The sequence below is a fragment of the Copadichromis virginalis genome, linkage group LG20 (genome assembly GCF_057382275.1).
Source record: "Copadichromis virginalis isolate Kocher_CV1m ecotype Utaka linkage group LG20, C_Virginalis_male_GT1.1, whole genome shotgun sequence".
Taxonomy (NCBI): Eukaryota; Metazoa; Chordata; class Actinopteri; order Cichliformes; family Cichlidae; genus Copadichromis; species Copadichromis virginalis.
The window spans coordinates 28,238,291-28,252,403 of NC_140637.1; the positions used below are offsets into that span (position 1 = coordinate 28,238,291).

The 14,113-nt window shown below is 40.7% G+C and overlaps 2 protein-coding genes across 2 annotated transcripts in view; both read right to left on the reverse strand.

Annotated features, from left to right (window-relative positions):
- atp9a (ATPase phospholipid transporting 9A) overlaps window positions 1-5,050 on the reverse strand; it is a 67,769-nt gene extending 62,719 nt beyond the window's left edge. The window contains exon 1 of the mRNA XM_085444498.1: window positions 4,868-5,050. The gene's annotated coding sequence lies outside the window, so the exon portion shown is untranslated. The remainder of the gene's footprint in view (window positions 1-4,867) is intronic.
- Window positions 5,051-5,586: 536 nt separating this feature from the next.
- On the reverse strand, window positions 5,587-9,982 carry zfp64 (zinc finger protein 64 homolog (mouse)). The gene is made up of 6 exons (XM_085444502.1): window positions 9,637-9,982; window positions 9,304-9,471; window positions 9,083-9,226; window positions 7,977-8,039; window positions 7,635-7,886; window positions 5,587-7,528 (listed from the first exon to the last, which is right to left on the reverse strand). Exons 1-6 carry the CDS (start codon window positions 9,656-9,658, stop codon window positions 6,117-6,119), a joined length of 2,061 nt encoding a protein of 686 aa, XP_085300628.1. The 5' UTR covers window positions 9,659-9,982; the 3' UTR covers window positions 5,587-6,116.
- Between the last annotated feature and the right edge of the window lie 4,131 nt (window positions 9,983-14,113).

The following is a 14,113-nucleotide window of genomic DNA, read 5'->3' on the forward strand; positions in this document are numbered from 1 at the left end:
CAATGCAATTAGCTTAACAAAGAAAATGGTAATCCACGAGCCGGTATGAGTGCATGGGTGGGGTGCATCTGTAACGACCCGAGAATGACTCTGAGAATGCTTCTGAGGAATTTTCACACCAATAAGCTGCAGGAGAGCCAGACTGAAACAGCAAAGTAGTGCAACTGAGAAAACAGGGGGGAAAAAACCCAACTTCCATTCAAAAAAGCATGAATTTCACAAAGCCTGCCTCCTATGCTTTAGTCAGGGGTTCGAATGTAAATGTCTAAACATTATTATGAAAATAAAGCCATTAATTAAACGGCGCAAAAAACGCAAACCAGGCATCCTAGTCTGTATTTACATTTATCAGTAACAGTAAGATCCATTATCAGACCACCAGGAGATACATAGCTGGGGGTAGATTCACATATGCTAATAAAGCAGATGTCCAGAGTCCTCAACACATTCCAGGCAGCCTATAAAAACAAAGTGTCTTTCTTCCCCCAGGAGCAGTGCCCCATCCCTGACTGTCTCCAACAGTCACAAAGATTCATATAAACACTTGGTGTTATAACCTGATGATCCCAGCCGTGCTCAGGCTCTCCCTGCCACTGTCCCTAAAACAACCACAGCATTTTGATCTCTTCAGACTACAGCTCCCCTCGTTTTGGGAGTACTCTGCATGTTTGGCCAAGGTGTTGGTCATTGTTTGAAACATTTCTATGACACTGGAAGTTTCGGCCAACGGCTCTGTGTCACTGCTGTCCAGTGTGCTGGACTCCAGCTAAATTCATCAGCCATTGTTTTCTCTGAGCAGGCATTTATGATGTCACTGCAAACATAAGCTTTGTCCTCAGATGAAGGATTAGCCAAGGTTCGTGCCCTTATGGGGTCAAACAAACATCAAATATGGACAGGCTATGACTTTCCATGGGGTTGGGTGGACATTATGGTGGCACAAAGACAACTTTATTTAAAGGTTAAAAAAGGCTGGCCATCCCCAGTTCACCAAAGCTTTTTCACTAGTAACAGTAAAACTGGAAATGTCTTCTTCTCTATCGTATTAATTGTAATATTAATACTAGTAAAGAGTCTAAATCTTACCCTTCATCTCTTCACCATTCCATTCCTGAGCATCTCAAACATTTCTATGGCTCTGCCAGTGACTCCTGCAGTGCAGTAAATGATCAACAATGATTATTACACAAACAAGATACACTGAAGAAATTATAGGTAGGATGCAATAAATGTATGTAGGGCCACCACAACAGATTTAGAAATATAAAAGTATTTCTGCAGTTCATTAAAAAGAAAATGTTTTAATTAAGTAAAATACATCAAACACACAAAAAGAATAAAAACTGGGGAGATTTTTGACGGGGATGCAGTTTTAAAACCCCCACATTTCTCAGGTGAAGTGTTTCAGATCCACCAAAGGCTTCAGTGTTTCCCATTGTGTAAGAATTATTGAGGCAGCAGTATCTGTGCGCATTAAGCACTCTGAAAGCACACATGGTAAACAAAGACTTAAGCGCATACACAAGCATGTGCGCGCACACGCACACACAACAATGGCTTGTATGTCAAAAGATTAGATTTCCATCGTGTTTGTTGTTTTAGGATAAGGCATGCGTGAACAGAGAAAATATTTTGCTTGCTCATAGGCATCTGCTGAGAACCAATGGAATTTCTAAAATTGTAAATAGGTTTGTTTGCTTATGCAACAGTTTTGTTCCTTCTTTGAGGACAATATTCACAGTTAACACATAAGTATTGATTCAAAAGCCACATGTGTAAAAAGCAACTCCTACCAGGGACTAACAACCAGTGTGTCCTTATAATAAACACATCAGTAATTGTACAAATACTCTTATTATCAAACTTACTATGACTGCAATTATGGAATGCTTAACAACAATCAAATCACCGTATAAAGGCAGTCTGATGAAAACAAATGTTGAAGCACACAAAAACTGACTGTGCTGCTCTGCAAACTATGAGACTATGCGGACAGAGAACACACAAAGCAACATGCTGACATATGAGAATGATCAAAGGTTGTCGCAAAACCGAGCATAAAAAAACAAATCCCATATCTGCGCAGAGCCAAACCTGATGGCCCAAGACTAACACTTGGCTCGGGTTCCCAGCAAAACCTGCATCCGACCATATATGGAATAAAAGAAAACAACTGAGTGCTTGTTTCCCTTTGAATATATGGCACTGATGTGCACGGCCAAAATCATTAAAACATGCATTTGTATAGGGTTAGCGGCACAGAAACAAGACAGGAAAACAATAGCTAAATGTCTTTGTTCCTGAATCACAAAAGCTGATAGCCGGGTTATTTGCATTCACAAGATTACGTGCAGCTATCGCTGCAAAACGGTGAAGCCCACATTGTCACAGAGGAATAAAAGACATTATTTTAAAAGGCACTGGCTCTGTGTTGAAGAGCAGGAGATACTGTAGCATTCTTTTGTCCACTAAAGGACTTTTATGGGCTCTTGTGCTCCCACTGAAGCCATGCCTATTGGCTCAAAATTATACTTATTTTGCTGCCCCCACCCCGAGGACTGGTTTTAAACTCTGCTTTCAATCTTAAAGTAACAACAACAAAAGGGCCTGTCAGAGTAATGCTTCCTGACAGCCCAAGATAGACGACAAAAGACAAAAACAACACCCCAAACACTCAAATGCTAAATAAATACCACAAAATAGTGTCAAAGCTTTGAGAGAGTGTGAAAAACTCAAGAATCACAGGAACAAATTTGAGCAGCTTTGAATTGTGCCCGAGTTCATTAAAGAAGAACAAACATGCAGCGTGAAATATACAACCACCCACAGAGGCAAAGTCATTTTAAATCCAGAGTTTGCCCTAAAGTGATACTATCGATTCCTCTCGTAGACGCTACAATAGCCTAATAATGTCTCAGCAAATAATCACATTGCATTCAGAAAAGCAAATTGAGGTGTCTTTTTGTCCCTTGGCTGATCACATACCGCTTTCATCATGAATTTCTATCAGAAAGACAAAAAGAATTGAACACAGACAAGATAAAAGCCTCCAGTGCACTAAGAAATCAAAATTCACTTAAGATGTCAATAGTGTCACAGCCAGAAGATGCCTGCATCGGAAAAACAAATCCATATCAATACTTCGCCAATCAGTTAATTTCATTAAGGCATTCAATGCCATTTACTGATGGGATTGCAAATTGTGTGCAAACAAACCAAAGGTCAAATATGCACTGTTGAACCGAGGGACAGATTGTATCTGAAGGAATGAAAAACTGTTTGGACTCGGTGGCTGATTAATAGCTACCTCTGATGACAGAAGTGGACAAACTCAATTCATTTAGGTTTATTTTACTACCATTTTCACACTATTTAGAGCACCGGCAGTTTTTTGCCAAAGTGTCATCTTGTTCTGGTTGTTGTCCATCTTTCCATCACCTGGTCCTTTCTGGATCTATTTATGTCCAGAAGGAATGCATCACAAGTTACGATTTCTTTAAGCAGCTGTGAGTGGAAATTGCTTTTTGGGAAGCCATTTATGGCCCCCATTCAAAGGCTGGCATCTCAAACACAGGAAGGAAGGAACACAGAAGTGCTATACAGTATGAAGAGCTTCATTTTAAACTCATCCTAGCATTTATCAAAAAAAGAAAAGCAAGCAAAGCTTTAGGATTTGCCAAGAGAATGCACTCTAGTTAGCTTTGAAATATGAAAACAAGCTTACAGACCAAATTGGGTATGATTTATACTGTAACCAATTCACTATTTTTCCAAAAAATGTAAACAGAATAAAATAAATAAATATAACAACTCTCTTCAAACCTTCTCCCCAAGTAGGGCTCTTAAGACATTGTAACCCATAGAAAAGGCACTTAACCCAGCTATGACATCACATGTGGAAGAGGAGAAGGGGGAAAGAAAGGGTCTGTCCTCCTCAAGGGTGCTTAGGATTATGGCCTGGAAGTCTGTTAGATAATAGATCAAAGAGATACATCAGAGTGCTTTGTGGTTTTCCCACATAACACTCATCTTCATGCATAATGGAATTTCAGGATTTTTTCCCCCCTAGTTCCACCTGAAGAAGAGGTGACACAGAGTGGTTCGAAAAATCTGAGTTTGAGTGCAGGCACTCATAATGCAACCCAAGTGCAGAACTGATGCAGATTTAGTGTTTGCATGCTGCTCTCTTTGTGGTACATTCTTCACTATAAGCTGGCTTTATGTTGCTTAAATAATACAAGAAACAGAACCTAACTTCAGATTTTCCCTTCTATTTAGGAGCAAAATGAGTATTATGATCTGTCTTTTAATTTCAAGGTAGAAAATAGAGAAATAGTAGAAAAAGCACAGCAAACAATCTAAAGAGCTTGCTTAAGTTACATAAATGCACAAACAAAAACCAAACATGGTAACCACCATCTACGAATAAGATTTTAGTAGTAGTTTCTGTGGCATCTGGTGGTGGCGTCATATTTATTAAAAGTTAGCACTGTTATCCATGGAAGCTTTTTTCTGTCACTGGAAATAATTGAAGTTGAAATTTTAAGTTATCCTGGGTTATACAATGGATTATATTTCAAACGATTAGATTTCTACCATGTTTGTTGTTTGAGGACCTGCGTGAACAGAAAATAAGTGTAGCATTTTAATTTGATAGGTCAAATACTGCATTCACACGTAAAACAATTATTAGCAAATGTGGGCTAAAGCTAGCACTCAAACCAATCAGCACACAATTAGCATAGTTTGGATACACCCAAGTCTCTAAAACAATACGCCTAACCCTTTCATAAGGATGTCTCAAATTAGCCCCCTTAATTTTCAGTTCAAAGCAGAATTCACAAAATAAGTAACTATGCTTTCTTACCCAGCTAGGCTAGCTGTTTTCCATATCCAGTGTTTATGCTAAGGTAGCTGTCTCCTGCTCCTTTATTGACAGACACAGCAGTCATTTCATATCAAACAATTCTTGGCTAGCACTTTGAAAAAGACAAAACCTTCAAGTGAGTAGCAGTCGTATCTTATAGAAACACAATGGTATAAAAAAGTGCAGCATTTCTCAAGAAAATTAGTAGTATGGGGATATTATAGAAAAGCCATCCTTCATATATTTTCAGTGTTAAAGCACACACACTACAGTAATACCCTTACTGTGCAATGACAATAAAGACTTATCTTACTAGCTAGAGTCCCCTGTCTAAAACAGACACCAACTCTCTCAACCTACAGTGCTGGCAAACATGTTTTTTAAACCATCAAACCACTTCATCTGAGTTTGTGGCCATGCTGAGCGAGAAAATGTAAGAGTCTGCTTCAGCAGAGCCATTAGTGCTCAGAGACCAGAAAGAAATCAATGGTCAAGTGTTTACACAGGAGAATCCTATTCAGGTGCAGCATCCGCTCTCTGCAAATACTAAGTGCTTAAGTCTGAATGTAAAAATAGGAAGAATAATAGAAAGCAGCAAGCAAAAAACTGGCTCTTTATTGAAAAATCTATCGGGAATGCGAGTCGCCTTTTAGAAGCTAAGACCTTGATATGCAGCCTAATGCTTTCTACAATTGACATCTACTTTTTCAGATTCAGAATGAGGGCTTGAAAAAAATATTTATTTTTAACAAAAGCTATACATACAGAATATGTATAATCAATACCACGGGGCAGCAGTACACTTACAGTCTGAATACTCCATAAAGCAGAGCAAGTTTCATTATATACTCTCATCACTCTGCTGCCACCTAATGGACAAACATAAAAATTACATCATACAAATACATTCAGTCACTTTCACATTTTGTTAATTTGCGGAATTATTCTTTTATTTTTTTGTATGATGTTGCTTTAAATTAAACCTGATTTCAATTAAATATTGTAACTGAAATATGGTTTAATTTCAATTTTTGATGCCTGCAAATATAACACTTGAAAATACAGTGCATGAAACAAGGTTAAAATTGATGTTTTATTCTAAAATGTTAAGACTAAACAAACGACACCTCCAAAGCCAACAGTCTTGCTATTTTAGTGGTTACCGTTAGATCTACAAGTTACTATCAGCAGAGAAATAGCTTATGATGCAGTTACTGTCTTTTTAACTTTCAGAAACACACAACGCTGTTCACTGTGGGATGCTTTCGAGTGTGTGTGAATTGGAATAGAGTGCATGAGGGGAGAGCTGATCCACCGTGCTCTGCTGAGGAGACACTATAAGTGGAACGCCGTGGATGACCACATTCTGGCTGCCCAGGCTGATGTTTGGCACCAGTAATGCACTTTCCTCACAGGGTAAGGCACTCTCCTCAACCGTCACCATCTCTGCTGGCTTGGACATGTCCACATCAGGCAGAGGTGCTGTGGTCACCAAAGCAGAGTTTCCTTCCGTAACCACTGTAATCTCTGTGCCACCTTCCTGGATCAAAGCATTGAGCCCCTCCAGTTCAGAGCAGGTGGTGATGAACGTCTGTGTGCTGCTGCTCGAGTCCTGAGCGGTTATGGCCGTTTGCATCAGGGCCTGGTGGAGCGGGTTGCTGGCATCGTCGGTGCTGAGTTGAGTCAGGAGGACAGTCTGGGGTTCAAGAGTGGCTTCTGTGGTTTGGGATGAACCGAGTGGTTGTACAGGCGCCAGCAGGTTGACCTGCTGGATCATGGAGTTAACTACCATGTCCTGGTTTTCTGGGCTAAGCAAGACCATGTTGCTCTTATTCTGGCCATCCCCACCAGTTGAGAGCAAGGGGTTATCCTGGCCTAACGGGTGAGATACAATGATTTTAAGCTGTGTATTACTATAAGGAGGCATTGGGTTACACGGGATAGGAACTTCGAGCTCAGAGCTGGTTTGTGACATGGTAACGGGAACCAAGTTAACTGCTTCTGCTGGGGTAGAGAGCTGGAGTTGCAACACACTCTGAGTGTCCCGATGCTGCTTTTTGTGGCTCCGCAGGGAGTCCTCCCTCACAAACGAAGCGTCACACGAGTCGCAGCAAAAGGCTCGAGCTGCATCTAGTTTGGCTCGATACCGAGAGCTGACAGGCTTCGGAGAGTCGGTGCCTAAATTTTTGCCTCCACCTCTGCCTCCTTTCCCACCGCTGCCTTTTTCAAGCTTATCCGACTGACACTTCTTCTTGTGAATGACAAGATTGCTGCGCTGCTTAGAGGCAAAGTTGCAGAAGTCACATTTGAAAGGGCGGTCTTCAGAGTGGATCCGCTCGTGGACCTTGAGCGCCCCCTTGCTGGAGCAGGAGTAAGTGCACTTGGAACACTGAATGGGCTGAGTGGGTTGGTGTTCTCTCAAGTGTTGTCGCAGAGCAGTCTTGTTGGCACACTTGAAATCACAGTGCACGCACTGAAAGGAGTTCTCCGTGCCATGTTTGATCTGAATGTGCGATTTCAGGTTTCCTTTCATGGCGCAGCAGTACTCACAAAAGTCACATTTGTAAGGCTTTTCGCCGGAGTGAATCCGGATGTGCCTCTTCAGGTCTGAGTTTATTTTGAACTTTGCATCGCATTGTTGGCACTGAAAAGGTGCATCCCCTTAGAAAATAAATACATAAACAAAATAAAGCCAGTTTTAATACCAGTCTCTAAGCTACAACTGTCACACAGCTGCTGACAATTTTGGATTTTTTTGGCTACCTACCTGTGTGAGAGCGGAGATGCACGGTAAGTTGGCTGGAGTTGCGGCTGGCGTAAGGACAGATCTGGCATTTGAATGGCCGTTCATCATAGTGGATACGCAGGTGCTTCTTCAGGCTGCTGCTGTCTGCTGCTGCATAGGGACAGTGTTTACATTTGTGTGGCTTCTCACCTGTGTGCGAGCGGCTGTGCATGTTCAGCTTGTCCCGCCGACTGAAGCGTTTGTGGCACAGTTCACATTCAAATGGCTTCTCACCTGGATGGCAGACAGAAAAACAACTGGGGTTAAACCTTACTCTAAAGGGGTTTTGCAACTGAAGAACATATTTTGAAAGCATTAGCGTACCGGTGTGAGTTTTAAGATGCCGTTCCATGTCTTTTTGGCCATACTGTGTCTTGAAAGTGCAACCTGTAGATTGTAAAAAAAACAAAACAAACATTTTCTTAAATTGTGTGCAGCCTCTGCATTTGTGAAAAGTCCAATCAACACTGTACTAAATAAATACAGTGCTGTGAAAAAGTTCCCGATTTCTTTCTTCTTCTTCTTTTGCCTATTTGTCACTCTGTTGATGCTTTGTGCCCATAAATTTGTGGGGGTGCATTTATAAAACTCTTTTATGGTTGTTTTTACTTGTGTCATTTTGTACATTTTAGTTCTACTTTACTGCCTCTCTTTTCAATTTTTTGCTGATGCACAGCATTTTGTGTCAGCGGTGGCTGTTTTACAGCACTTTCCAAAACTGGAATGGAATTTTGAACTTGCCAATGTGTTTTTTGGATTATTGTCCTGCTGCATAAGCCAAACTGATTTTGTAGTAGAGAGCAGAATTCATGGTTCTTTGAATTATAGCTAGTCATCCAGGTCCTGAAGGAGTAAAGCAGCCCAAGACCATCACAATACCACCATGTTTGACTGTTGGTATGATGTTGTTTATGAAATGCTGTGACAGGATGCAAACCTGCCAAAAAGTTAAACTTTTGTCTCAACAGTCCACAGAATATTTTCCTAAAGTCAAGTTTTGCACAGTCTCTTTATTATTGTTGAATAATGATCACTAGCTTTAACTGAGGTAAGTAAGGCTTAGAGTTCCTTAGATGCTTAGATGGGTTCTTTTGTGACCCCCTGGATGCTCCATCGATGCACTCTTGGGTGTAATTTTGTTATTTATGGATTACTTTGCTTGATTATCTTTTCACACGGGCAGCTTTGGATAGCTTTTTTTATTCTAATAAATAATAAATGAAATTAGCATTTAAAAACTGTATTTTGTATATACTTGGGTTTTCTTCGTATTTTACTTAATAAAGTTTGCTTGATGATATGGAACAGGAAAGTGAAGGAGGCAAATACTTTTTACAGCTATTAATGGTATGGGGCTTGAGTGGCAGGAAGTGCAGTTCTTCCTGTTAGAGATTGAAGATCTGTGTTCATCAGCAGCAAGAGGCACAAACCTGAGAAACAGCAGCTGTGTCTCTTTGAAGTCAGGGCAGGTTTTAGTTTTTTGGAAGGTGTCTTTGGGGCTTTGGTCATCTTTTTGACACCTCTCACAACACAGGTCTGGTAGGTCTCCTCAAAAATAAACTCAGTGCTGGAGTCTGAAAATAATTTGACAGGCAAAGTCAATTTTTCATTCAAATTATGGACAGCAAAAGCAGAAAGAGGAGTATGTTACCTGTGAGAGTGGATGTGGCAGTAGTGGTTGGGGTGTCAGGTGTGGACAGGAAACATTCATTTTGCTTATGGGCGAGAAAGACCTTATAATTATTGTACTGCTTTTTGCAGGAGCCACAGATGTGGATATCTGGGCTCACCTCCACCACCACAGAATGACCTGCAGCCACTTCGGATGGCAGAGAACACAAAACAGGAAATAACGACTTCATAGGACGTTGCATAATGTACATCTGTGAAAGTGATTACAAGATAGCTACAATAATTTGGAGCTAAATCGTGATATCATAGATTTGTCTTCCAGTTATGAATTTTAGCAACTGTTTTGTTTTACCTTCAGCGGTGTATGCAGCCATTTTCGAGGTGGTTTTGCTGGAGATCAGCTCATTTTCTGTGTCCTCGCTGCGTCCATTGTAGTTTTAAAACATGCCGACTGGGGTCAAAAAGTAGCCAATGAAACATCACTACCTATTTCCAACTGCGAAATCTACCACGGTTTGCATATCAATAGAACTAGCACTTCACTTCTCTGCCGACTCCACGTTTTACGACATTCTACGTTGGGTTTGCGGCAACCGCACAAGGCTTTGCTGGTGTCGTCATATGCTGCTTTGGGAAACGTGGGAAAATCAAACTACAAAGTCTGATCACCCAAATCAACTTATAAGTCATTAAATAATACTATTAATAAAGCTATCTGACTTAGTGTTTGACTGTCCTATTTAGAATAAACCAATATCTATTTAACACTGTGTTAATTCTTTTGCAAACCGGGATTTTAAAAGCTGAAATTGCGTATTTATGAGCACTTGAACGCAACATCGTTGTGTGGTGGTGCCCCCGGCCCATTCGAGGTCTTCAGGCTCTGCTTTCCAGATGCTGAACAAAACTAAATCTGATTTCAAAATTTAAAATTCTTTAAAAACAGAAAGTATATTATTTAAAGGTTTAACGAGTAGCTGCATTAGTTGACTTGGAGAGGATAGTAGCTATTAGCTTACCTCTTTGTTCCTAGAAAGCCACCAAAACGGTTACTACTTATTAGAAATGTCACAAAGAGAGGCAACGATGGCTTTTACATGCATGTTGAAACTATTTGTTGGGCCATATAAATGTCAAATTCTAACTTACGTAGGCACGGAAATCAGCAGTTAGCTTTATTGTTTACTCTAGGCAGCAGAATATTGCCTTAACACTTGCTGTGGTGCCTGCAGCGACTTAATAGAGTATTGCTCGTGTGCAAGGTAAGCTTTCAGATGGTAGGCTACTTAAATATACATGCTCTACCATTTTCAAGTAAGGGCAATTTGCTTGGTTGTTGGTGTGAGTGAATGAGAATGCCTCTTTTTTTTATGCCAGAGCAGTTGTGCTAGTGTGAATAAGCCATGAAAGTGACTGACATACAGCTCCATTTTCAGTGGCAGGTCCTTAACTGCCTGATTGCCACTGTGAAGCTCAGGAATTTCCTTACGCTGACTTTCCTGCATGGCAAAGGCATAGGACTGATTCCTTCCCTGCTGAAACAGCAAATCCTTGAGACAGACAGGAGGTACACACACATATTTAAGTACACTAGACACATGAACACACACACTTAGACTTGCAAGGCCTTTCATAGCCTACCCACATGAATGTGACTAGTTGATTATCACCCTATTTGACTTATGATTTCACGTATAATCCATAAATGTTCAGTTAGTGATATGGTAAATGTATTGATGATATTATTAACAAAGTACTGTTTTCTTAGCAGTTTGAAATTTGATGACACAGCTCAGAAGGAGACATGGAGACATGAAAATGAGCTAATTAAATAAATAATTGCATCTGACTAAAGAGGGTGCAAATTGCATTCACATAAATCCCCCCCTCCCTCGCAAATTCAGTATACTTAAATGTACATCAAAAGACCACATTTACATGTGACACCCAAATGATTTAGTGGTGGTGTAATAAAAAAAAAAGACTTATGTCCCTCCCGCCCTTCTCCCAGCAGTGAAGAACTGGCCAAAATGCTCCCTACTTTGATCTAGAACTGTAAATCTGTTTTTCTCACTTTTCATACTCGAAGCTTAGGATTCTTCTTTCTCTCATATGATTGAGCAGTTTGGTCACTTCGTTAAGTTCAGAAACACTGCAATAACCGCAGTGAAAATATTCCCAAACAACAATTGTAGTCATTTATTATTTGGGCAGATCGTTTTTCCACTTAATGAAATATCAGAAAGTAACAAGAAGTGCTCATCACAGTTTTTCCCAGTTTATATGTTTCAGTTTCTGCTCAAAATAATTTAAGATCCAGAGATATTAAATTTCAGTGATATGAAGAAGAAAAACATGTAACAAGTTGAAACCAATGAAAATTTGTTGTTTTACATCCCCCCAAAAAAACCAAAACAAAAGAAAAAAAATCCATAAACTCTGAATTATCTAATTGTTGTCATTGTTTTCACTTGAACTAATCAATCAGTTCACTATTTGATTAATTTCCAATAGCTCCTGGTTGAGCACACTGCATAGTCTTGATTGTGTTTTCCCTAGGCTTCCATCTCTTGTTAGAAAACAATAAAAGCACTTTCAGTTTTTGCATTCAGAAACAAACTATCATTTGGACATCCAGCTGTGCCAGTCCTAATTTGTAGACATGCCCCTTTCCCATTCATTGAGACACCCGTGTATTTGGTGAGTGATGTAATGTCCCTCTTTTCCCCAATGAGACAAGGGCAACAATAGGGGGGAGTGCCTCTGTCACATTATTTTCCCCCACCGAGGCACGCCAGCTGCTTACAGTTGCTTAATGGCTACGAGCTGTCACAAGGCATCACAGCCCACTGCCACACAGGAGCGGCAGATGCTTTAATTGCACAATGACTTGTAGGTTGTCAACAGCAATTATACCAGGCTTCCACCTGAGGGCACCCAAAGAACACCGTCGACTCACTTCACAGACATAAGCCTCAAAAGCCGACTGCTGCACGCAAACCTGATCTCTCTCGCTTGCATCCAGATAAGAGCTGCCGATGGATTCCAAGTCTCCTCTAAGCTTAATGGTTTACCCATGTTCTGCAAGGATAAGGGCAGCATTGTCAGACACAAGACTCAGGACCCCAAAATCATATTTAGACATAAAATATTTACCCAGCTTTGTCACCTTAGGGCCCACTGCCCACCGTGCTGCGGCAGGTTGTGGTGTGCAGAGTTTGAGTAATTTTGCTCATTATTAATTCATGCAATTTTTTTTTTCAGGCGAAGCTCATTTGCTGCCGCCAGTCCTAAGATTATCATCATTAAGAGGAGGCAAATAAATTGGTGAGTTCAGAGCTGTGCTGCAACCTGCTTCAACCCGCATTTGTTCTTATATGTTAATGATTTGTTATTTGTACAGTTCCAAGAAAATAAGATAGATTTGTTGTCCGTTCTATTTCTAGACAGTCCTTAACTCAGGAAACCAAAACACGCACGGCGACCTTTGGTTTGTGTCGTGTCAAATTGAATGGCTAAAAGATGTCCCATGTCCCGAGTTTGTTTTGAGCCATAAGACAAATTATACACACATGTATGAATTCCTTTGGTCAACAGCTGCCATCTCAGCATCAGATAAAACAGAGCCAAAGTCTGGGAACCATCAGATGCCTCTGACACTCCCACTTTATCATATAAGAAAAAAAAGACACTGTACACAAGCATGCGCACAAACACACACATTTGCACAGCAAGCAAGTGCAGCCGTGCTACACACAAAAGGCGCACATGCTCACACGCAAATCAGTGCTATGCTCTTTGTATCTGCCAAGTGATGCAGATGATAGGGCTGCATATGAGTGCATGCAAACCAGAGAGGAGAGGGTACATGTGGCTTCATAGACAATAGCAGGCCATAGCCCTGGGAGGAGTGTGTGCAATCCCAAGGAACATGCTGGGGTATAAATTAAGACAAAAATGTTAACCCCCCCCCCCCCACTTTAAAAATAATGTAGTTTAGAATTGTCTGTATTGTCAAGTATTAAGATCTAGCGTGGTAGCATGCATTAATGCAAATGTGGCCTTAGTAGCAAATAAATAATTAGGTTTCTTCTCTCCATCTTTAAGGTGCACGTCGCTTAAAATAGATGATATTTTTGTCATCTGTTCTGTCATGTTTATCAGTGCAGTCTGCTTTGGAAAGAAGGTTCTGTAGGTTGTGTTTCACTTTAGTGTCAGCAGGGGGTGTCCAAAAGCAGTCCAGAGAAAGAGACCCCTGTGCTTGTTTGAAGCAGCTTACAAGGCACTGCTCCAGTTTGTAGTAGCTGACATTTTGGAACCAGTGGGTCAGCAAAATGGAGAAACCATGGAGATGTATCAAAACCAGTGAGACTTTTGATCACAGGATTGTTGTGTGTAATTTATTATGGGCCTTTGGTTATTCTTTATCGCGAGTCCTAATTATTTTCGGTGGGAAGTGACCGTTACTGTGAGCGCACGAGTAGTTTTCAGGTGTTGCTTTCTTCTTCCAAGTAGAGCAGAGGAGGAAATGAGGCCATGGGCCGAATATTTCAGGTTTAGGCCGATCTATGGAGCTAAATCTAAACAAAAGGCATGTGCATGCTGTGTGCGCGTGTGTGTCCGTGGTTGTGATGTGTGAGTATGAGTGTGCGTGCATACATTTTTTTGTGTGAAATTGTCAATGATGTCACAATGGAAGAGAGAATCTTGATAGTTAGACAGATAACAATGAGGGCGGCTTATTCATGCCCTCCACACACACATACGCACGTGCACACACACACCTATAGTCACACACACAGCATCATCATCGTCACAGAGGGAGCAAG

Coding starts and splice junctions, on each gene's coding strand:
- zfp64 (XM_085444502.1), bottom strand. CDS start 9,658: ATGGCTGCATACACCGCTGAAG. Junction 9,227..9,303: donor TGCCACATCCACTCTCACAG/GTAACATACTCC, acceptor AATTATTTTCAG/ACTCCAGCACTGAGTTTATT. Junction 8,040..9,082: donor ACACAGCTGCTGTTTCTCAG/GTTTGTGCCTCT, acceptor TACAATCTACAG/GTTGCACTTTCAAGACACAG.